General features: G+C 38.1%; 1 protein-coding gene across 6 annotated transcripts in view; it reads right to left on the bottom strand.

Moving 5' to 3' along the window:
• HIVEP1 (HIVEP zinc finger 1) overlaps window positions 1–25,137 on the bottom strand; it is a 179,665-nt gene that overhangs the window by 80,597 nt on the left and 73,931 nt on the right. For all 6 annotated transcript variants that reach the window (XM_049883809.1, XM_049883844.1, XM_049883816.1 and 3 more), the window contains one exon: window positions 15,012–15,065. In XM_049883809.1, coding sequence (XP_049739766.1) covers window positions 15,012–15,065 — 54 coding nt within the window. The remainder of the gene's footprint in view (window positions 1–15,011; window positions 15,066–25,137) is intronic.

Raw genomic sequence — 25,137 nt, 5'->3', positions numbered from 1 at the left:
TGGCTGGAGTATATAATGTCACAGGATACCACTGCTGCTGTAAGGGAACAACAGTAATGACGGTGGTGATTTCTGGTTTCTGTTGTTTGAGACAGAATAACAAAAAAATCACACCGCAAGCTAACCTAATATCCCCACCTTTTTCTATACCTATTGTCTGAATCCTAACAAATTTTTCCTGGATCATCTCAACATTTGTAGAGGTGATTGCTATCATGATCTTATCATTCAAAAGGTAATTTAGAACAGGAATGACTTACTACAGATTCAACCAACCCTAGAACATATGGCTTTTCTCCAATGACAATGTGAAATAACATTAGGAAAGTATGCCACTTTCTGGATATGCATCCTTGGGACTGTTGTGTAAGGTTGTTCAATACCTGTCAACTTCAGCCTTTTCATCTGTAAAGTGATGAATTCTAAATTTCTCACATAAAATCCAGGATTATTTTTGTACAACATTCCCTGAAAATTTTGATTCAGTATTCAGAAACAGAGAGGAAATAATTGTAGAAATCCTAGCCAATTTTATAAAAACTATTACTATCATAATGCAATTAAGTCAGAAATTAGCAAAAAAAAAAATGTTTTTAAAGCCCTAAATATAATCCCTATCCATGTGGGGGAAAAATTCTAACAGAGGGTCAAAGAAGAAACCAGCACAGCAACTAATGAAACTAGAAAATGTAAAAACCTCCATGATATAACTAAATCAATACTTAGAAGAAAATTAATAGCTTTAAGTGGCTCTGTTAGAAAAGAATAAAGACTTAAAAATTAATGAGCCAAGCTTCTAACTTAAGACGTCTGAATATCAATAAATGGGAAAAGAAAGGAAAGAGGAGACAAATGGCAAAGTTTAATAAACAAAATGATGATAAGAGTATCAAGAAAATTAGGTGTTGGTACAGTAAGATTAAAACAGACAAACCTCTTGCAAGACTAATGAAAAAGAGAATAAAGCACAGATGAACAACATTAGCAATGAAAAAATGGGGACATAAGTACAGATCCAGCAGCAATTAAAGGGAGTAACAGAATGCTATGAATGACTTTTCGCCAATAAATGTGAATACTCAGATGACATGGATAAATTATAAGAAAACCTGAAATTTACCAAAACTGATTGAAAAGAAAATAGAAAGCCTAAATAGTCCCATAATCATTACATACTTTGAATTGGCAGTTAAAGATCTACACTCCACCCCCTAAATTAAAATATGTTCTAAGATTTGCCTATAAAGCTATCATTGTATATTACACAAACACTTCCATGGGGAACAGGAGGAGATAATCCTCAGATCATTCTACTGAGCTAGTATATCCTTAAAATAAAATCAGACAAGGAAACCTGCAAGAAAATAAAATTACAGACCAATATCACTCCAACATGGATGTAGAAATCTTCCACAAAATATTAACAAACCAAATCCAGTAAAGATTAAACATCATGTCGAAATTGGCTTTATCAAAAAAAAAGCAACTGAGGTTTAAAACGAGGATTCTAAGATTGTATCTACATATGGAAAAAATGCATTTGATAAAACTGGTCATTTACGATTTCAAGAAAACACAACAAATCAAAATTAAAAGATAATATAAAGATATTAAAAAATAAACAGATCGTTTCTCCCTCACAAAACCAAACCCACTGCCATCGAGTTCATTTCGACTCATAGAGACCCTCATACAAAGGAAGGCAGTAAACATCAGGTTAGTGGTGAAATATCAGGAATGCTGCCTTTAAAATCAAGAACAAGACAAGGATCCCAGCACTACTGTTTTCTGTTGACATTTTATTAGAGCTAATTCAGTAAAACAAAACAAGAAACAAAAGGAAAAATGATTTAAAAAGAAACAAAACATTCATTACTCCCAGGTGATGCGACTATAAGAAAATCTGAAAGCATGTGCAGTCAAATTTCCAGAATGAATAAGAATTCAGTCAGCTGACTGGATATAAGATCAATATACAAAAATAGACCACATTTTATTTGCTAACAACAGTCAAATCAACTTGACAGCAACAGGTTTTTTGTGTTTATTTTTTAACAACAGAGTAAAATTTTTTACAAGAGAAAACGAATGAAATCAGAAAAAAAACTGAAGAAATAAAATATGCACACATATAGAGAAAGTTTTATATGACATTAAAGAAAACGCAAGTATCAGAAATATACCATCTTCATGATAGGAAGCTTGAAAACACTGAAGATGGTCAGTTTGCCCCAAATTCATTCAATGCAATCCCAAATAATGCAATTCCAACAAGTTTTTAAATTTTAAATGGATTTTCAATTATAAAATTTAAATGGATGAGCAGAAACCTAGAAATAGACCAGTCACTCCTGCAGAAGAATAACTTGAGGAAATTTGCCCCACTATTTTATATCAACATATGCTGTTGTTGTTAGTTGACAATGAGTCAGTTCCAACTCATGGAGACCCCATGTGCGCAGAGTAGAACTGTGCTCCATGAGGTTTTCAAGGCTGTGACCCTTTGGAAGCAGATCGCCAAGTTTGTTTTCCAAGGTGCCTATGAGTAGGTTTGAATCACCAACTTTTGGTCAGTAGTCCAGTGCTTAACCATCTGTGCCACCCAGGGACTCCTATAAGGTATAATAATTAATACATTGTGATACTGGTAAGGGATTGACAAACAGATTAACGGAACAGAAAAGAGAGCTCAGAAATAAACCTGTATATATATGGAAAATAATAAAAGAAAATAGAGAGAGAACTCACTCAACAAATGCTACAGTGACAAATGGTCATCCATTTGGGAAGAAAAAAGAAATTGGAACCCTAATTCACAGTATATTTTTAAAAATATCAACTTCAAGCAGATTTTTATTCAGAAATGTGAAGGACAAACTTTTAGAAGAAAAATATACACATAAGACTTTGTGGTAGGGAAGAATTTCTTAGGGCAAAAAGCAAACAAAAAAACCGAAACATCAACAAAAATCAGGAAAAAAAATCTAAAAGAAAAATATTAGTAGGTTTACAATATTAAAATCGAGAACTTCCGTTTACGAAAAGGCACAGACTGAAAAATTAAACCCCAAAAAACCAAAAATTAAACACGAAACAGATAAGTGTTACCCTGAATGTTAAAAAATAAACAAACAGCTCAATAAGAAAGTGGACAAGCATTTAAAGAAGACAGAACATAAATGATGACATGTTCGACATTATTAGTAATCAGGAAACATAAATTCAGCAGAACAAAATACTAGTTTATACCTACTTGACTGTCAAAAATTAAAAAGACTGACAATACCAAGCATTGGAGACCACAGAATATCACTGACGTGGGAAGTGTACATGATACAGCCACTCTGCAAAGGAGCTTAGCATATCTCATAAAGCTAAACATTCACATTCCTTGCATGCATGCCTCATGAGTCCCTGAGTGGTACAAATGGTTAATGCCTAGGCTGCTCATCCAAAGGCTGGAGGTTCGAGTTCACTCAGAGGCACCTCAGAAGAAAAGCCTGGTAATCTGTTCTGAACAATCAGCCACTAAAAATCCGACCGAGCACAGTTCTACTTTGACATACCTGGGATTGCCATGAGTTGGAAATGATTTCACAGCAACCTTTTTTTTTTTTTTTTAAATATATACTTTAGAAAACACAGGCATGTACACCAGGATGAGAATACTCATAACTGCATTTTTGTGAGAGCAAAAAAAGTAGAAATAACTCAGTTCCATCAACGGAAGTATGGACCAAAAAATCATTTCACACAATGGAATATTATTACAACCGTGAAAACAAACAGCTACAAGTAACAACATGGATCAATCTCAGAAGTCATTAGAGATAACACTGAGTAGGACTTCCGGCCAACATGGCACCATAGACAGAAGCACCACGCCATCCCTCTACAGCAAAGACCCAAAAAACTAAGTGAAACAGAGACAAACATCATTCCTGGAATCTGAAGTGCCAAATGAAGAGATAAAGAACTCAGCCAAGAGCCGAATGGAATAAGAAACTGACAGAGGACACACGGCGAGGAGAGAAACATGCGCAGAGCCCCAATACTAACACAGCACAGATCCGCCATTTTGGACTCCTGTTGGGGATTTGGCAGACAGGGAGCACGGGAAAGCAGCTTCGCAGAACTGCCAGCAGGAGACGGAGCACCCAGTAACCACCCATACGTGCTTTCCCAACCCCCTTTTTTTCCCCGCTGCTCTGCCTCTGAGCTTGCTGGCTGGCTGTGGTGGCTCGGCCGGCAGGGAAGTTCAGCATCCGTGCTGCTTGGATTCGTCCCACCCACGTCTGAGATCAGCAGACAGGGAGTATAGGAAAGCAGCTTCACGAAGTTCCCACCAGGAGACAGAGAACCCGGAAAGGAGCGATATATGCTTTCCTAATCCCTCCCTTTTTTTCTCCCCTGTTCAGCCTACTCTCCTTCCCACCAGCTGTAGTCTCTTGGCCAGAAGGCAATTGCTTTGGCCTCAGGCTGCTTGGATTCGCCCTGCCCACACTGGCCAGGCTCCTGAGCTGGTGGTGGTGGTTCTTTTGTCTCTTTGGTTTCTTCTGTGCCTTCTACCACCTCACCCTCCTTTCTCTGGAACACCTGGCTCCGTGGACACCCACGACACCACGCTGGTGGGATCCCTGGGGCTTTTTTTGGCCTTGTTTTGCTTTGTTCTGTTTTCTTTTTCTTTTCGCAGCTTGGTAGCCCCTTCTAGCTGGGCTGCACTGCATGGCTTAGGAGCCGCTCCCTCAACCTGCGCAGCCGTGCAGGTGGGATCCTGGGGGCATTTTTTTTTTTTTCCTCTCTCTCTTTTTCCCTTTCTGTCTTTCCTTATTTCTCAGTTCTCGTCTCTACACTTACCTTCTTTTCCTGTCTCCTGAATACCCAGTTATATGTGACACCTATACCCCCTCTAACCAAAAACCAAACCCAGTGCCGTCAAGTCGATTCCGACTCATAGACTCTAAAAAAAAAAAAAAAAAAAATTCTAGCCAGGCTAAAATGTGCAACCTGGCAGACACTTCCCCAGTCTTAGCAGCCCCACTGGTGGGACTCCGGGACTCCTTTTCTTTTCCAAATTTTTATCCAGTTTTTTTCTTTCTTTCTTTTTCCCTTTTCCTTTTCTTCATTTCTTGGTTTCTTTTCTCTCCACTCCAACGGCAAGCTCCCTTAGCACTTTTTTTTTCTTTCTTTGCTTGTTTTTAGCTTCTGTTTCTCTCTCCTCTCTCTCCTTTCCCATGCCCCATTATCTCCATACATCACAACATCACACTCCTGAACAGCACAGGCACGGCCTACTGGAACCTGCTCAGCACTGATTCCTTGCCCACCCTTGTTCACCCTAGTATGTGCCACAAACAACCCATCCCAGCCCCTCCGCTTCAGCTGGACCTGCCCTGCTGCAACACAGCTGATTGACTGGCCCTGCCCATTGGACAAGGAGATGAAAAGTACTGTGACTACAGATGAGCAAACAACAAAGAATGCAGAGCCCATCTGCTCAGATATGACCAAATAAAACGAAAAAGCAGGACGAAACAGATCTACAATCAAGAAATGAAGAAAATAACGATTGGATGTCCCAAAGACAGCAGACAATACCAAAACATTAAAAACAGGACAGGATGGTTCCGGTAGGCATACAAACAAAACACCAGATGACTGTCCAGTAGAAGAAAAGGCACTAGAACTACCTGACATGGAATTCAAATCTCTAATATTCAGAGCAATCCAAGAGTTAAAGCAAAAAGCAGACAAAAATGAGGAAAAAATAGACAAATTTATGGAAAAGGCAGACAAACTCATGGAAAATACAACAAAAAATGGAACAATTCAGGAAAGTAATCAGGAACAAAATGTCAAAATAAACTCAACTAGAAATTACACAAAAACAACAATTAGAAATCCACAAGATAATAAGATTTCAGAAATGGAGAGTGTCATAGAAGGGCTGAGGAGCAGGTTTGAAACAATGGAAGATGGAATCAGCGAAACTGAAGACAAACTCCTGGATACAACTCTGTTTGAGGAAAAATCAGAAAAAAGAATGAAGAAAAATGAAGAAACCCTGAGAATTATAGGGATACAATCAAAAGTAAACATTTGCGAGTGATCAGAGTTCCAGCACAAGGAGAGAAAACGGAAAACACAGAGAAGATCAGTGAAGAATTGCTGACAGAAAACCTCCCTAAGATCATGAATGATGAAAAGGTGACCATCCAAGAAAGTGAACAAACCCCATACAGGATAGACCCCAAAAGAAAAACACCAAGGCATATCACAATCACACTCGCTGAAACCAAAGAAAAAAAATCCTTCGAGCAGCTCAGGAAAAACAAAAAGTCACATACAGAGGAGAAACAATAAGGCTAAGCTCTGATTATTCAGCAAATACCATGCAGGCAATAAGGCAATGGGATGATATATATAAAACCTTGAAAGAAAAAAAACTGCCAACCAAGAATAATATGTCCTGTAAAACTCTCATTCAAGTGTGATGGTGAAATTAGGACATTTCCAGATAAACAGAAATTAAAGTAATATGTAAAAACCAAAACAAACCTATAAGAATTATTAAAGGGAGTCCTTCAGTCTGAGAACAAACAACATTAGACCACAGCCTGAATCTAGGAGCCAAGATTGTATCAGCCGGATACCAACCTAGGAAATGAACTCTCAAGGACTATCCAAAACCAAAACAACTGCAACAGGGAACCAGAGAGGCTAATCTGTAATTGACAATGTCAGAACAATAAAAAAGGGAATAAATGGTATAGGTTTAAAACTTTCTAATGGAGAGGAAGGCAAGGTGATACCAAGTAATAATAGACTGGTTCAAACCTAGGAAGGTAAGGGTAAGTTTCAAGGTAACCACAATGAAAGTTAACAAACCCACTCATCAAGATAAAGAAGAAAAACATAAAATCTCAATAAAAACAAAATCTACAAAAACAAAGAAATCCACAAACAAAAGAAACTCAGCACAGGAGAGTAAGAGAAAAAAGAAAATGTTAGAACAACAACAACAACAAAAAGGCACTACAAAATGACAGCAATAAACTCACACCTATCAATAATTACGCTAAATGTAAATGGCCTAAATGCATCCATAAAGAGACACAGTGACAAAATGGATGAAAAAACAAGATCCATCAATATGCTGTCCACAAGAGACACACCTTAAAAACGAAGATGTAAATTTATTAAAAATCAAAGGATGGGGAAGAAAAAAATCAAGCAAATAACTACCAAAAAAGAGCAGGACTGGCAATATTAATCTCAGATAAGATAGGCTCTAAAAATTCACCATAAAAAACAAAGAAAGATACTATATAATGATTAAAGGGACAATCCATCATGAAGACTTAACAATAATAAACATCTACGCACCCAATGACATGGCTTGAAAATACACAAAACAAACACAGCACAGAAAAATTGACAGTTCCACAGTAATAGTAGGAGACTTCAACACACCACTCTCAGTAAAGGACAGAACATCTAGAAAGAAAGTCAACAAAGATACAGACAAGCTAAAGAGCACAATCAACCAACTTGACCTCACAGACATATACAGAACCCTCCAGCAACGGCTGCAAAGTACACATTCTTTTCCAACATACATGGAACGCTCTCCAGAACAGACCACATTTTAGGCCGCAGAGCAACCCTCAACAAAATCGAAAACACTGAGATAATACAAAGTATCTTCTCTGACCACAATGCCAAAAAAGTAGAAATTAACAACAGAAGAGTAAGGAAAAAAATCAATTACATGGAAACTGAATAACACCCTGCTTATAAACCACTGGGTAATAGAAGAAATCAAAGATGGAATCGAAAAGTTCCTAGAATCAAATGAGAATGAAAACATATCATACCAAAACCTCTGGGACAAAGCAAAGGCTGTCCTCAGAGGTCAATTTATAGCACTAGATGCATGCATCAACAAAGAAGACAAAATCAAAACATTAGTTACACAACCTGAACAAATAGAAGAAAACAGCAAAAGAAGTCCATGGCCACCAGAAGAAAGGAAAAAATAAAGATCAGAGCAGTAATAAATGAAATAGAGAATAGAAAAAAAGAGAGGATCAACAAAACCAAAAGTTGGTTCTTTGAAAGGATCAACGAAATCAACAAACCACTGGCCAAACTGACAAAAGAAAAACAGGAGAGAATGCAAATAACCCAGATAAGAAATGAGATGAGGGACATTACAACAGACCCAACTGAAATAAAAAGGGTCATAACAGTGTTATGAAAAACTATACTCCAACAAATTTGAAAACCTAGAGGAAATGGACAAATTTCTAGAGATATACTACCTACCCAAATGAACACAAAATAACATTGAAAATCTGAACAGACTCATAGCAAGAAAAGAGATTGAAAAGGTAGTAAGAAAACTCCCAACCAAAAAAAGCCCTGGCCCAGATGACTTCACTGGAGAATTCTACCGGACATTCAGAGAAGAGCTTACACCAGTACTACTCAAAGTATGTCAGAACATAGAAAAGGAAGTGATACTTCCAAATTCATTCTATGAAGCCAGCATAAGCCTGATATTAAAACCAGGCAAAGACACCACAAAAAAAGAAAATTACAGACCACCATCTCTCATGAATATAGATGCAAAAATTCTCAACAAAATTCTAGCCAATAGAATTCAGCATCATATAAAAAAATAATACACCATGACCGAGTAGGATTCACACCAGGTTCAACATTAGAAAATGAATCAATGTAATCCACCACATAAATAAAAGCAAAGAATCACATGATCATCTCACTCGACCAAGAAAAGGCATCTGAGAAAGCACAACATCCATTCTTGATAAAAACTCTCAATAGGTACAGAAGGGAAATTTCTCAACATAATAAAAGGCATCTAAGCAAAACCAACAGCCAACATCATTCTCAATGGAGAGAGGGTGAAAACAGCCCCCTTGAGAACAGGAACAAGACAGGGATGCCCTTTATCACCACTCCTATTTAACACTGTATTGGAAGTCTTTGCTAGACCAATAAGGCAAGAAACAGAAATAAAGGGCATCCAGATTGGTAATGAAGAAGTTAAACTCTCCGTATTTGCAAATGATACGATACTAAGGAAATCGAAAAGACTCCACAAGAAAACTACTGGAACTAATAGAAAGATTCAGGAGAATAGCAAGATACAAGATAAACATACAAATACCAGTTGGATTCCTATACACCAATAAAGAGAATGATGAAAAGGAAATCAGAAAAACAATACCATTTATAATAGCCCCTAAAAAAATAAAATAATTGGGAATAAATCCAACCAGGGATGTAAAAGACCTATACAAAGAAAACTACAAAGCACTACTGCAAGAAACCAAAAGAGATCTACATAAATGGAAATACATACTATGCTCACGGACAGGGAAATACAACATTGTGAAAATGACAATTCTACCAAAGGCATTTACAAATACAATGCAACACCAATCCAAATACCAACAACATTCTTTAAAGAGATGGAAAAACTTATCATTAACTTTATATGGAAAGAGAACAGGCCCCAGATAAGTAAAGCACTACTGAAGAAGAAAAAAGTAGGAAGACTCGCACCACCTGACCTCAGAACTTACTATACAGCTACAGTAGTCAAAACAGCCTGGTACTGGTACAACAACAGATACATTGACCAATGGAACAGACTTGAGAACCCAGATATAAATCCATCCACCTGTGGTCACCTGATCTTCAACAAGGGCCCAAAGTCCATCAAATGGGGAAAAGACAGTCTTTTTAACAAATGGTGTTGGCAAAACTGGATGTCCATCTGCAAAAAAGATAAAACAGTACCCATACCTCACACCATACACAAAAACTAACTCAAAGACCTAAATATAAAGCCAAAAACTATGATGTTCATAGAATAACAAGTACGATCAATGCTAGAGACACTGCATTAACAGGATACAAATCACAACCAACAATACACAAGCTCCAGAAGATAAGCTAGATAACCAGGATCTTCTAAAAATTAAACACTAATGCTCATCAAAAGACTTCACCAGAAAAGTATAAAGAGAACCTACAGACTGGGAAAAAATTTTTCACTATTACAAATCAGACAAAGGTCTAATCTCTAAAATCTATAAGAAAATACAACACCTCTACAACGAAAAAGACGAATAAACCAATTAAAAATTGGACAAAGGATATGAACAGACACTTCACCAAAGAAGACATTCAAGCAGCAAACAGACACATGAGGAAATGCTCATGATCTCTAGCCATCGGAGAAATGCAAATCAAAATCACAATGAGATACTATCTCACCCCAGCACTGATGGCACAAATCAATAAAACAGAAAATAACAAATTTTGGAGAGGCTGCGGGGAGATCAGAACTCTTACGCACTGCTGGTGGGAATGCCAAATAATACAACCATTTGGGAAAATGATATGGTACTTCCTTAGAAAGCTAGAAATAGAAATACCATATGATCCAGCAATCCCACTCCTAGGAATACATCCTAGAGAAATAAAAGTCATCACATGAAAAGATATATGTACACCCATGTTCACCGAAGCATTATTCACGATAGCAAAAAGATGGAAACAACCTACATGCGCCCATCAACAGATGAATATACAAACTGTGGTACATACACACAATGGAGTATTGCACAATGCTACACAATGATGAATCTGTGAAGTATAACGTGGATACATCTGAAGGACATTATGCTCAGTGGAATATGTCAACCACAAAAGGACAAACATTGTATGAGACTACTGTAAAAACTCATGAAAAGGTTTACATACAAAAAGAAACAATCTTTGATGGTTAAGAGAGTGGGGAGGGGTGGGGATGGAAAAACACTTAATAGACAGTAGATAAGGAGTAACTATCGTGAAGGGTAAGACAGTACACAATACTTGGGAAGCCAGCACAGCCTATACAAGGCAGGGCCATGGTAGCTCCATGGACACATCCAAACTCCCTGAGGGACCGAACTGCTGGGCTGAGGGCTGTGGGATCATAGTCTCAGGAAACATCTAGCTCAACTGGCGTAACAGAATTTACAAAGAAAATGTTCTACATTCTACTTTGGTGAGTAGTGTCTGGGGTCTTAAAACCCTGTGAACGGCCGTCTAGGACACTCCACTGGTCTCAACCCTTCCAGAGCAAGGAAGAATGAAGAAAACTAAAGACACAAGGGAAAGATTAGTCCAAAGGACTAATGGACCACATCTACCACGGCCTCCACCAGGCTGATTCCAGTACAACAAGAGGGTGCCCAGCTAACACCACTGACTGCTCTGACAGGGATCACAGTAGATGGTCCTGGGCACAGCTGGAGAAAAATGTAAGACAAAATGTTAACTGAAAAAGAAAGACCAGACGACTTCCTGGCCTGACAAACACTGTAGAAACCCTGAGAGTATGAACCCCAGACACGCTTTCAGCTCAGTAATGAGGCCATTCCTGAGGTTCACCCTTCAGCCAAAGACTGAACAGACCCATGGAACAAAGTAAGACTAAAGGGTCGCACCAGCCCTGTGGCTGGGGACTGGAAAGTAGGAGGGAACAGGAAAGCTGGTAACAGAGAACCCAGAGTTAAGAAGGGAGAGTGCTGACATGTCTTGGGGTTGCTAACCAACGTCGTACACATTGTACTGTTTGATGAGAAATTAGTTTGTCCTGTAACCTTCATCTAAAGTTCAATTAAAAAAAAAAAAAAGATAACGCTGAGTAAAAAAAGCTGCAGAAGACAATAACATAACTCATTTTTTAAAGCTCAAAATCAGGCAAAACAAAGAAGTATATTATTTGAAGATAAACACTTATATAATTATTTTTTTAAGCAATGCAATGAAGAACGCAAAATCAAGGGCAATACCTCGGTGGAGGAGGTACTGGGATGAAATAGAGGCCAGCATTTGGGTAGATAAAACAGTATTGGAAATGTTCTAGCTCTTGAATTGGGTGTTGCAATCAAAGATTATCACGTAATTCTTATGCTTCATAATCTGTTATATATATTAATAATATGTCAAATATTATATAATAAAAATGTTAAACATTAAAATTAAAGCTTATTCAAGAGAGTCTGCAAAAGTTCTCATTAACTGATCTATTTATTTCTGCCCAGTTTATACGATACCTGTGACAGTGATGATTAATTTTATTTACTTTTTTTTTCAATAATGTCAGAAACAGTGTCAAACACAATGCATGTTAAGACAATGACGTTAAAGAAAATTCTGCAAATGCTGCATGCTGTATTTATCCCTGAATTGATTAAAATCAAAATAAATCAAATTAAAGTTATCTGATTGTAATTCATAAGCAGAGAGAAAGAATATGAAAATTAACATAATTTAATGCACTTCTTTATGCTATTGGTCTGATGGGAAAAGTCAATTTTTATGCCTCTATGTTTTTTTTTTTATGTTAACACCTATAGGGTCGCTATGAGTCGGAAGCGGCTCGACAGCATTGGTTTATTTTTTTTATATTAACGCTAAACAGATTAACTGTTCCTTAAAATGTCAGAAAACAGGAAAGATGTCTTTTTTAATCCATCAATGAGCAGTATTTTTTTTTAAAGAGCCTGCCATTATGCTAGATGTTTCTGAAAATAAATTAGTTACTTGTCCTAATAATTAAAAAAAAAAAAAAGAAACAGGACAGAGGGAGTAGAAAGAACCTAAAATAAGTTAAGGACCACAGAATCTCAGTGTAGACAAAGTCTTTGAACCTTTAGCACAATAGAAAAAAAGCCAGGTTTGGTCAAATTTTCATGGGGGAAAAACCAAAAGCAGGTCAGGCAAAAAAGTGAAAGAGTAATCTCTCATATATGACTCATGGTAACCAATAAAAACAACAAATGACTCTGTATCTTGAAAGGAAGTATACTCCTGGAAGGAAGAAATGAATTTCTTTTAATAAAACACACAACTCAGCAAGAAAAGATGTGAGAAATCGCAACACCTCTATTAGTCAAAGATTTTATCTCATGTTTTAGAAAGGAACTGATATTATTCCTTACCGTATTTGAGAAGGGAACTACTTTCTTTTTAATTTGCCCAGAATTTGGGTGTAAAAATGAAAAGCAAGTAGTAATTCTGAGCAGTAACTGCACAGAAGAATGCTTACTTGGTATTCATCCTCAGTCTTCAATAAGTGCAGCCTGCCAAATGTAGCCCACTCAATTATTCTCAACCTCATTATCCAATTTCTTTTTCTAGAACCTTTGTTTCATTTCCTCTTTCGTATCAGGCATTTAATTCACTGTTCTTTAAACTCTTTTCCATAGAGGTAAGAAAGAAGGAAAAGGAAGACAAACACAATTTTATTTTGCTACCTGAAGCAGCTCTAAACCATTACTAGTTCTGAAAAAGGCTGACGATGACAAATGAAGTTTACAAAGTCAGGCCTCCTACAGCCTGAGTGTCTGAGATGCTTTATGCCTACAGCAACCTGGGGTAGGGATCTTCAGACAACCTTCCAAAGGGAAACATGTCTGCGGAAACTCCTCTACTCTCTCTCTCTCATTTTCTCCTTCTCTCTCAACTTTGCTTTTCTACAAGAGTATCATTAAAGGGTCACGTGTAAAATAGATCTTGCAGAGTTCTCATGGGCGGGGGGAAGGAAGACACTTTAGAGGAGCTGTATACCACAGCATAGCTATTTAGACCAACCCCAAAGGACCCTGGAGTCTTCACAGGCAGGTCCAGGGAATGAAGAACATGGATAGCAAGAAATCAGTTCCTTTCATAAAAAGATATGTATATATACCTTCGGAAACCCTGGCGGCACAGTGGTTAAGTGCTGCAGCTACTAACCAAAAGGTCGGCAGTTCGAATCCACCAGGTGCTCCTTGGATATACTATGGGGCAGTTCTACTCTGTCCTATAGGGTCAGTATGAGTTGGAATCGACTCGACGGCCACAGGTCTTTGGTATGTATACCTTTCAATCAGAATCCTACTTGGTTCAATTACTCTGCCAAAACTTTGCACTGTAATTAGAAGATGTAACATTGAAAAAGAAATGATAAAGATAAATGCCATAAAGAAAACTTTAACTATTTTCTCACAGAATTAAAAGGAAAATTAATTTTACTCGTTAACACAAAGTGTTAGAACACTATCAGACTCGCTATCTTTCCTGCCCTTATGTGCTGTTATACATCTAATGCTTTTTTTATATCACCTGGAAAAATAATCAATATGCTTTCTATGATGAAAACCATTCTTTTCCTTTAAAGTATTTATTTTTAATACAAACACATCCATTTTAGCCAGTGAAACAGCATAAAGACATGAGAAAAAGGTAACTATCTCAACCTCATCCTTCTCCCAGCACTGCAAACACATTTGTGTATAAATTCTTTCAAACTTTGTCCAAACCCATATAAATTTATACATGTATGTGTGGTGTGTGTGGCTTTGTTATTTAACAACAACAAAAAGGATATTTTATAAGCTATGCTGCAATTTCATTTTTGCCAATTAATAATAACTTGATACAGAATTAAGTTTTTTTTTTTTTTTTTGTAGCTGCATAATATTCCAAAATATGAACGTAGTATAATTTGTCCAACTTTTCTCCTACTGGTTGGTATTCAGGTTGTTTTAGTTGTTTTCAGGTTTTTGTCACTGCAAAAATACCGTACCACATACATACACATATGGACACACACACGTGAACCCAAACCCATTTGTATTCTTTACATGGAGCTTTTACTGTTACCGGATGGTACTACAAACATGGCTCTTAAGAGAACTGCAGCAATCTTTCATACTCCTACTAGCAATATATAAATATGTGGGAAGCAATTTAAAAAATGTGATACATAGTTAAAACATTTCATAAAGCAAAGTCCACAACTGTTTAAATATCAATTCGTTTAAGGTGATTTTTAATTTTGTGATATGGTGATACTGACTGGTTTAGTAACGCTCTAATTAATAACGTATGTGTATCAAGATTTCTGCAGGAATTAATTGGGGTTGATTTTAGTTTACCTTTTTTTGAAACTTCTGCCCCATTCAGTTCTTTCTGTGCTTCTTCAATTTTGTCTAAGAAAAACAAAGGAAATTTTATAAATCATTTCACTATAGACAAATAAGAACATATTAAAGCAAATAGACTACTTATGTGCAGTGTTTGACACATAGCAAAAAATATTTTGAATGAATTATTTATGAAACAAATGTGTGTGAACTGTTAATGATATATATCCTTTTAAAATTATCTTTATAATCATTAGTCACAGGACTTCAAATATTTAAGGTTTCCATAATACAAATAATCAGTACATTTTAAATAGCCAAAAAACATTTAGTTGACTGATGAAAGTATCTTAAAATAATACTTTCTTTATGAAGACATATCAAGTGCCCAGAAGGGATTCTACTATAGAGTTAAAACAAATGGCTATTAGCTTGTAAACAACAAAACTAAGTGAAGTTCAAAGATGGCCTAAGAACTAAGACAAACACGACAGAAAGAAAACAAAGGATGCAAAACGAAAGGAAATGATGACCTGAGCAATAGCATGATAACAGTCTGTGAAGCATGAGGGCACAACACTGAATTAAAGAGCTACTATAACCCGGGTGATTGGAAGCCCTGACGGTATAGTGGTTAAGTCTACAGCTGCTAACCAAAAGGGTACAGGCAGTTCAAATACACCAGGCGCTCCTTGGAAACTCTATGGGGCGGTTCTACTCTGTGCTATAGAGTCGCTCTGAGTCAGAATCGACTCGACAGCAACAGGTTGCGTTTGGTTTTTGGTATACGGAAGTAATAAACGCAGGACTGCCACACACGCACAGTGCTGAAATACGAAGGTGCAGCCCAGCAGCAACAACTAACAAGTGTTGAAAGTGCTGCTCAGGAGCCGATGGGGGAGGGGGGCAAGTGTGGACCCCAAGACTCCTGTTCTATAATCTTAGGCTTTCAGCGCACCTGGATTTTATAAATATGCACGTTCTGCTTTGGTAAAATTTAACTAGAATCTTAAAAGGAAACACGTAATTGATGACTAAGACAGCAACTAATTCCGAATTTAATACATTAATCTACGTGCTTATTATAATGGGAAAAGCTGCAAAATTCCCAGGGTACTATTTTGTATTGAACTGAATTAAAAAAAAAAAAAAATTTTTTTTTTGAACTGAATACAGTACGATAATTATATAACATTTTACGTATTCCACAAAAACAGAATTTGGATAGAAGTGTTTTCAATACACTGTCACTTCAGCCATAGAGAGGATCAGCCTTTGCATTGTGGCACATGCCATCAGCTGCAGCAACTGTCTGCAATGCTACATCTACCATTACAGGCCATGGAAAATGGGACCTCCAACACGACATCCTGTGCCAAATCAATAAAAGGCACGTCAGGGCCCTCAGGCTCTGGTCTATCTGCCTACTTCCCCATCAGCTGTGCCATCAAAGCTAGAAATTCAGAGAACTATCAATTTGCCGATCAAACGTCCTTCAGTGGCATATTGATCCAGACGACCTGCCAAACCAAGCAGAGTGGGAGCCGCGGTACAAAGGAAACAACCTAGTTTGAAATCTTAGACGCCACGTCTCAGCAACTGCCAAGGATAGCTAATGTTAGGCCTGGCAAATGCAGCCCCCACAGAAATGTTCTATTTGCTGCCTGTTAACCATCAGATGCGAAATAAGATGTGGGAGAAGCAGCGGCAACCTTTGGAAGTAATGCAATTTTCTTCTTTGCAAACTGTAGTTATTTCTCAGGAAATGATGAATGAAATTGAAAATAGTCCTGAACAATAAAATGGTAATGCAGCCACCGGACCCTGCCGTCAGCAGTAATTTTACTTCAAAGAGACAAATATCAAATACTGAATACAATCTATATTAATATAAATAACAAAAGGCCAAGGGTCACTTTTTTTGTAGAATACACAAAGGACTGCAGATATTTAAACTGTAAATAAATCATGTAATTTAAGTATAAAGTCCTTGTGAAACATAAAAAAAGCTTTATTATTATCAAAGCACTATTTTTTCTATGCCAGCAGTTTGTCCAAACTTAAGAATCATAAATAATATATATGCATATGTAATATATATATTCACAGTGTTAATGACTGCTTTAGGGAGTTTACCCACACACATAATTTGGCATTAGATAATAAAAAACACGCTTTTTTATTAATAGAATCAATTGTGGCTCAAAGCAACAAAAAACTTTGTAACAATATACTGAACGAATACTTATCAAAGAACAGGTGCTACTTAGTGCACTGTGACTGGCCACCTTCTGTGTGCACTTTAACATAACAAATACTTATAAATACCACTTCAGTCTAATATTTACTCACAAAATAATAGTTTTTGTTTTTAAAACTTTTCATTAAGTTACCTTTTTCTCTTGATGATAACAGTTTATAGATCTAAACTACTGATTTAGAACATGACGGTATAGGCATCTACTTAAATGCTTTCACTCAGCGCTCCAGTTCACAGGTAAATACAATCATCAATTAGAGAGCCTGTAACAACCATTATTAAAAGCTTCTGCTTCAGTCAATTTTGATAAAAATTTCTGTTCATATTTAACCTGTGTTTTAGAATTCTCCTGGTAAAATATGAACTGCTTTTAATTAAAGAGACTCTCCAAAATCACAAAAAGTAGTCATTTATTATATGCTCTTAATTGGCTCAGGCAAGATGATTTGCTGATATTTAAGGCAATACTTACTATTTTTTCACTATGACTCAGGAAAGAAATATATTTTTACATTGCAGCCCATCACACATGTCCATATATATTACGTACACACAAAATGCAGAAATAAACTTATCTACATTCTATTTTCCATCCCTTCCTTTGGCCCTTGGCCAACTATGATGGCTTCACCATCCACTGCTGGGTTGTAAAGCTGCAGCTTGAAACTCACAGGTATTAAGGAGCAGTTCCTTCTACCACACCTTTACAAAGGACAACCCTTCCCAGCAAGGGCATCTCTCATATTATAAAGCCTTCAAGGTGGGGTGGGTGGGATGAGGAATCAGAATCTCAGAATACCCGCCCTCCTCGTGCTCTTCCCTCACTGTCATGCGGAGCAACAATTTCACAAGGAACTACCTGCTCAGAAATAGCAGGTGTTCTGTCACTCTTGTTGAAAAGTAAAAATAGACACAAAATGGACGTACACAGCATGTCCGTCCCTCTAAAGAAACGAGTTCTTATTGTAATGAGTTCTTAGATGAGATTGTTCAATTTTTACTAACCATACTCACAGGACTTTCACCTGGAGAAGATCCCCAGCCACACATGAATGGACCCATGATCTTCCCTGAGATCCCAAGGGGCCAGGGGCAAAAGAGCAAGAGGCTAGGAGAGGGGATACCAGCAGTACAAATTCTACTTTCGTTCTGTAACTGGTAAGAATTTACACCTTGTCAGGTTTTTCTTTCTTCTCCTGTAAGATGCAGAAACTGGCTGTGTGTTAATGATAAAGGCTAAGAACAAAAGATTTAGAGGAAAAGTGGAACATCACCAGTTCAGTACGCTTTGCTACAATCCTGGTCAAGCACTATATACCAAGCGTGTTGTCACAGTACACTTGAGGCCACTTCACAACAACTGTTTCTGGTATTTGGAAATAGTGCCTTTTGTGCGTGTGTGTGAAAATAAAACTCAGTCAAAATCCACCAGCAATGGAAAAAGTCATTTTTAACAACCCTGAATAATGCCTTACATACCTTAATAACATTGTACAAGAAAACAATGCAGAAATATTTTATTTTCATTCATCCATAATTATTATAAGTAAAATGCCCCTTTATTTGTGAAATGTAATCTGAAACCACTGAGCAAAAAAAAAAAATCCTAGGGCCCTTAAACAAGTTTTCTTGGAAGGACGATACATAATTAAAAACAAATCACTTAGAAAAATAAAGCGACTTCAAAATAAGGGTTCATAGTAAGTTCCTGCTTTCTTTGACCCATTTTTCACCAAGGGAGCAGGGCCCTCCCTTGCCATCTCAAATGTTTCAATGGCAGTCCTCATAAACCTTGGGATCCAGTGCACCACAGCCTTGGGAACCAACCCACTAAACTCTTAAAATTTGCTTCAGGAAATGCTGTGTGTTTTGATTATATTGAACGCATACCCTGTCAAGCACAATGAGAAGAATCAGAGGTACAAAGAAAACAGACTAGCTCTCCTGAAGGGGCTTATAGTTGACAGCATGTTTTAAACACTCATTTTATTATCAACTCGAAGGTAAATATAAATGCCCAATTCCTCTCCATACTTAACAAAAGTTCTCTGTGATTCAGCTACCCCCGTCACACACACACACACACACACACACACACACACACACACACCCCTTTTCTCTTCAGCCTCAGCCACACATCAGTACAGGCCCTATCAGTCCCCCATGACTTCACAGCAGCTACTTTCTTTTCCCAGCCCAGCTCTTCTCTTTGTTGCCTCCTGGAGGAAACCTTTTTTTCCCAACATCCTCAGAGCCTACCACCCTCTTCTCTGAACCACCACCAAACCTTGTATGTAGGCCCTGCTTCTCACAGCTACACATCTCATGATCAATAATAATGACAATAAGAGGGGCCTGAGTGATGTGCTGATACTATACATTTAAATGTTGGCACTAACCTGGCAGGTGACACAGAGAATCACTGGTATGTTCTGAAAATGAGGAAAACAAAAACACCTACACACAAATTGAAAGTTGGTATTCGGTGATCTCACTTAAGAATCTAGCTTTGTATCATCCGTAACATTATAGATTAGCCCAACATTTGGGGAACTATATCAGTACACTGAAAGCATTTGAAACTGGAATCCACTGTTACTTTGTTCAATCTGTAAAAGATCTAAATTATTCTCACCTAAATTCTATCAGCTCACGTTTCTCTATTGCTGATGTGATGGGCATCATACGTGTAGCTTTTGCTCTAACATCCAGATACTCTTCCCCACTGACTTAGCTCTAAAAACACACACTGGAAACTCATGCAGTAAAATTTATGAAATAGATCCTAATGGACTGCAAAAGGCACTTCTGTTTACTGAAAGAGATACCATCTGATTGAAAAAAATCACCATATGTGACTGTACTATTTATACTACTGAATAAAGCATAACTCCCACGTCCCCTCATTATACAGCAGTACAAATGCCCTTACTCTTACTGTTAACTGCTAGAGTAGACACACATACAAAGGAGCCCCGTTGGTGCAGTGGTTAAGCACTTGGCTACTAACCAAAGGGTTGGCAGCTCAAACCCCCCGGCCTCTCCGCAAGAGAAAAGACCTGGCAATCTGTTCCTGTAAAGTTTACAGGCTAGGAAACCCTATGGGGCAGTTCTACTCTGTCATATAGGGTCGCTATGAGTTGGAAGCAACTTGACAGCACGCAACAACAACATACACATACACTCACAGGCCTGTAAATAGGCCAAAATGTCAATGGTTATCTACGGACAGTACATTAACAGGTAGCTTTCATTTTATCGTTTATATGTTCTTCAACGGAAACCCTGGTTGGCAGTTCGAATATGCCAGGCACTCCTTGGAAACTCTATCGGACAGTTCTACTCTGTCTTATAGGGTCGCTATGAGTCGCAATCAACTCGACAGCAGTGGGTTTGGTTTTTGGTTTTTATGTTCTTCAATCATTAAATTATCTACTATGAATGAATATTTTAATATCAAAAAGAAATATTTAATAAAAATAGTAAACCATAAAATGTGCTAAAACTACATTTTAAAACACATTGGCTATTGATTCTCAATTTCCCATTTTCAGACCACGTGAAAGACTACAGGATAATTTCTAAGACGTGACAACATCAATACACTTGGTTCACTGAGTGCAGAACATATTTATGACATCCTGTGTGTCAGTACTAAGGATACCTGAAGATGAGCAATCCCATGGACAGGAACTTAAAGAAGTAAACAAGCAATTCCTATACCATGTGGTAAGTGCCTGGTTATCCAAAGGCGCTAAGGGAACACAAAAGGGGGAAATGCAGTCATCACAGACACAGGCAGAATGGTCTTGAAATGCCATTGTGAAAGCAATACTACAGGGACTGGATACGAAGAGAAAAAGAAGAGCAATCCAGCCATGGAGGGTAGGGAACGGAAGGGTGTTCAGGTAGGGAAACGCGAGCAGGTCAGAAAGGCACAGAGGCAGGAAACTGTCAGGAACTCAAAGCAGTTTGGAAACAAATGTGGAGAGGCAGGTTTAGACGTCCAGGATTTAACAGTAGTTAAAACCATACCATGGAGTTGATGGAAGAAAAATATAATTTCTCTGTGAAGCAATCTGGTCATGGGTATCAAGATCTTTGAAAACCACCTCTATCCCTTGATGTAGTAATTCAACTTCTGGAAATCTACATTGAGACTATGAAAGGGGTAAAACAAATGGTAGTCATCATAATGCTTTTCACTGCAGAAAAAATCCTACATAATCAACTGCACCTGGAACACAGTAAGTGTTCAATGGTTACATAAACTATGGTACCCCCATATGACAGAATATTATAGAATCATCATGTCATACTTTTCTAGATGGACCTACTGATTCAGGAGTGACAGGAACGGTGCCCCACTGCATAAGTGTTGAAAGGTTTGACAAGCGTTCACTTACTCTCTGGTTGAGAATCATTGGTGGAATGGGAGGTATCTCAAACTTTTAAGGAGTTCCTCTGAAAATAAACTCATCAAAGAGGTAAAAAATGAACAGCTAAAAAAAATCAGAACCAGAATGAACCCTGGCCACCGAAGTCAAGAGATGGCATTTCACTGTCAAATCAATAAAGACACAATCAGTAAGAGCTGGAGGAGCTTCCACTGGATTGAGCAATTAAGCAGTCACAGTGATGCTCACAAAGGGCATGCAATGGAACCGGGAGGCCAGAGGCAGCGGGCTGAGAAGTGGTGGAAGAAGAATCAGGAGACAGTAGACCAGAAGTGTCATCCAACATGGTGGGCAGGAAAGGAGAGAGTGAACTGGGGGCCAGAGAGAAAGACAGGATCAAGGGAAGGTTGTTTTGTTTTATAAAGATGTTTACAGCCCAGAAGGAGGAACCAATAAAGAGAAGATGAAGGTACAGATAAGAGTGAGAGATACAGAGAGGGAAGATTCAGTAGAAAAATGGCAAGCAGATGAGCAGTACAGTTGGAGGGGTGGTTTTGAACAGGGAAAGACCCAGGGCTGTCCTCTGGAGCCAGAGGAAAGGAAAAGAGGTAGGTGTGCTAAGTGAAAAGTCTGCTGAAGGGAAGGATGAGTTTGAGGGATTTCACATCCAGTTGCCTCAATTCTCTTGAGGTAATAGGCACGGCTACCTACAAAGAAAGAGAAGTTTAGTGCTGTGTAAGGGGTCTTAGAAGGAGCCCTGGTATCGTCATGGTTGAGCTCTTGGCTGCTAACCGTAAGGTCAGAGGTTTGAACCCACCGCAACTCCACAGGAGAAAGATGTGGCAATCTCCTTCTGTAAAGATTTCAGTCTTGGAAGCCCTGTAGGGAACTTCTACCCTGTCCTATAGGGTCACTATGAGTCGGAATCAACTCGATCGCAATGGGTAAGGGGTCTCAGAGGCTGGTGAAAGTTAGGAAAAGTTATTGATGGGAATGGAAGAGTCAACCGATCTTGAGGACAAGTTAAGGCACTGCTGAACAGCAACAAGGGCTCTGTGAATGCGGAAACCCACGAATTTCTGGTGGCTCCAATCTGCACAGCAGTGCTATTTATTCTAAAAAAGCTTGGCTACCTAAATGAAAAAGCATAGAAGGAAGTCTCGGTTTGGATTTCTCTAGAAGAACAAAGAATTCAGTGAGATGAAGATGCTAGAGGGTAGTAGTTCCTATGATAAACTAAATAAACATGATGAAGAGTGGTTCAGAAGGAACTGTGAAATAAGAACGTGATGCAGGCACCAAGGGCACAGGTTGAACAGGAGAGGAGCTGAATATCTGGGAATGCAAAAGATCTAGAGGGGGGCTGGAGGTTATGATGAATTTCCAATAAAGTGCACAAGGGTTTTAAAAAGATCTAGAGTGGCTATGGGTAAAGTAGGTTAGAGACAAAGCTTAAATGGACATGAACAAATGTCTTAACCTTGTAGGACAATGAGTCACAGAATAGCAAAGAAGATTATGAACAAATACATTTTAATAAAATTTAAAAGGTAAAATTGCTAATCTTGCTATACTTTCATAGCTAGATGTTCACAAACTGTTTATCCTTTTCAGAAAGCATATTTCAATTGCGATACTGAGAAAAACTTGAAATAGTTCAAAGAGGAAAACAGACATAAGCTCCAATACGCTTTTAGAATTATAGATCAACTAAGCACATTGTTTCTTCTATAAGAAAACCATCTTGATACCAAAACAGAACACAGAAATAATGAAACGTACACAGGCTACAATAAGCGCGTGATACTGAATCACCTAAGGCTTTTAAATTGGTTTTGGCCCTTAATAACACATCTAATTATACCTATCACCTGGCGTCACTGGGCAGCCAGTTACTCAGCTTTGATCACAGAGCTGAGAACTGTGTGAGGCCACTATGCATGCATTTATGAAGTGGGGATAAGAAGTTTTAATTAGACAGCTGACTTTTATGGTTGAGTACACGTTTCCTAAAAGTAAAAAAAGCAAAGTAAACTCCTAATGTCTTCTTCCCAAAATCTCATGCTGTTTTGGAGCCCAAAGAAGTCCACCCAAGGCTCCAGGTTAACATGTCGAAGTGACTTAAGCCGAGGTTGACTCCTTCGGCACCTCTCTTCAGTTCCCCCGTTTGGTGGTCCTTTCTGTATACCCTCAAACAGAAGCTCTCCAACTTTGCTGCGTATCAGAGTCACATGGGGAATTTTAAAGTTCTTGAGCCCCAGGCTGCACCCCATACCAATTAAATTAGCATATTCAAAAGTTTCCCTGGTGAATTCAATGTGTGGTCAACCTTGAGAATCAATGTTCTCTAAATTACATGTATTAATCCAGTCAAGATTCAAAATTGTATAGAATGCTAGTAATGAAGAGGGGATAGTCTTGTCGCCAGCTCTAGGAAGAACATTTTATGAAGCAGTGGGGGTAGCAGCATTCCTCCACCTTATCAAAGACCTGCTGATGTTAGCGGACACTCAGGAAGAGAAAGAAAGTTCAAGGTGCACTTCATGGCTAAAGATGTCCACTTAAATTATACTTCTAAAATAGAAGGCCAAAGCATACATTCTTATAAAGTATTATACCAAGAATAAATCTAACGATTATTACTAATGTGAGCCCTAAACTACAAAATACATGTCCAGCTGAAAATTCAATGTCTGAAGAAACAAAAACCATTTAAACATATAATAAACTATCTATTATCAGAGCCTGACTACATTGGTTCCCCTTCCCGTTTGATGATTTCTGATGAAACAAATGGAAAGAGGTAGCCATGGTAACTATGGTGAGGAGAAAAAGGAATACAAAGACAGGGTTCTTATTCTGAGAGGTAATCCCAGAGTCCACTGAACTCAGGTTACTAACCCAGTAATGGATTCAATACGCATGGGAGCGTGCATGCGCACACACGTGCGCACACACACACAGAATTTGGAGCCAGGACCCAGGAAGGTGGATCTCAAAGACTGCAATAAATCACTGGCCATCTCCTCTGTCTTACCAGGCTGGATATCCTCTGTCTTACCAGGCTGGATATCTGCTCTACCCCACTAAGCAAATAACACATTTATTTTTCCCTATAATAAAGTTTAAGAGGGCTTTCTTTAAAAAAAAAAAAAAAAAAATTACAGGACTCAGATACAAGGTATTCCTATTACCTAGGGCAAAAATACAGAAACTAAGCAGAGTGAACTCTGGTTATCTACCTGTCTTCTGTGTGCCTGGTACTCTTCTTGGGAACAACCATCTCATCTCTCCCCTGGGCCCCATTCTCTACACATCCACCATCAGGAAATACCTGTGTGCTTAGAATATATCGGGAACTGTGCTAACTGCACAGTGGTTCTGGGTAAATCACAATCTGACTTTCAGATTCCTGGTTCTACTGAACAAGGCACCGTCTACTGGAGGAGGGGGCGGGGGACAGAGCATTCACGCAACAGAG

This window comes from Elephas maximus, chromosome 1 (genome assembly GCF_024166365.1).
Source record: "Elephas maximus indicus isolate mEleMax1 chromosome 1, mEleMax1 primary haplotype, whole genome shotgun sequence".
NCBI lineage: Eukaryota > Metazoa > Chordata > Mammalia > Proboscidea > Elephantidae > Elephas > Elephas maximus.
Note: the sequence above shows the minus strand (reverse complement) of the source record. Positions and strands in the feature narration are given on the sequence as shown.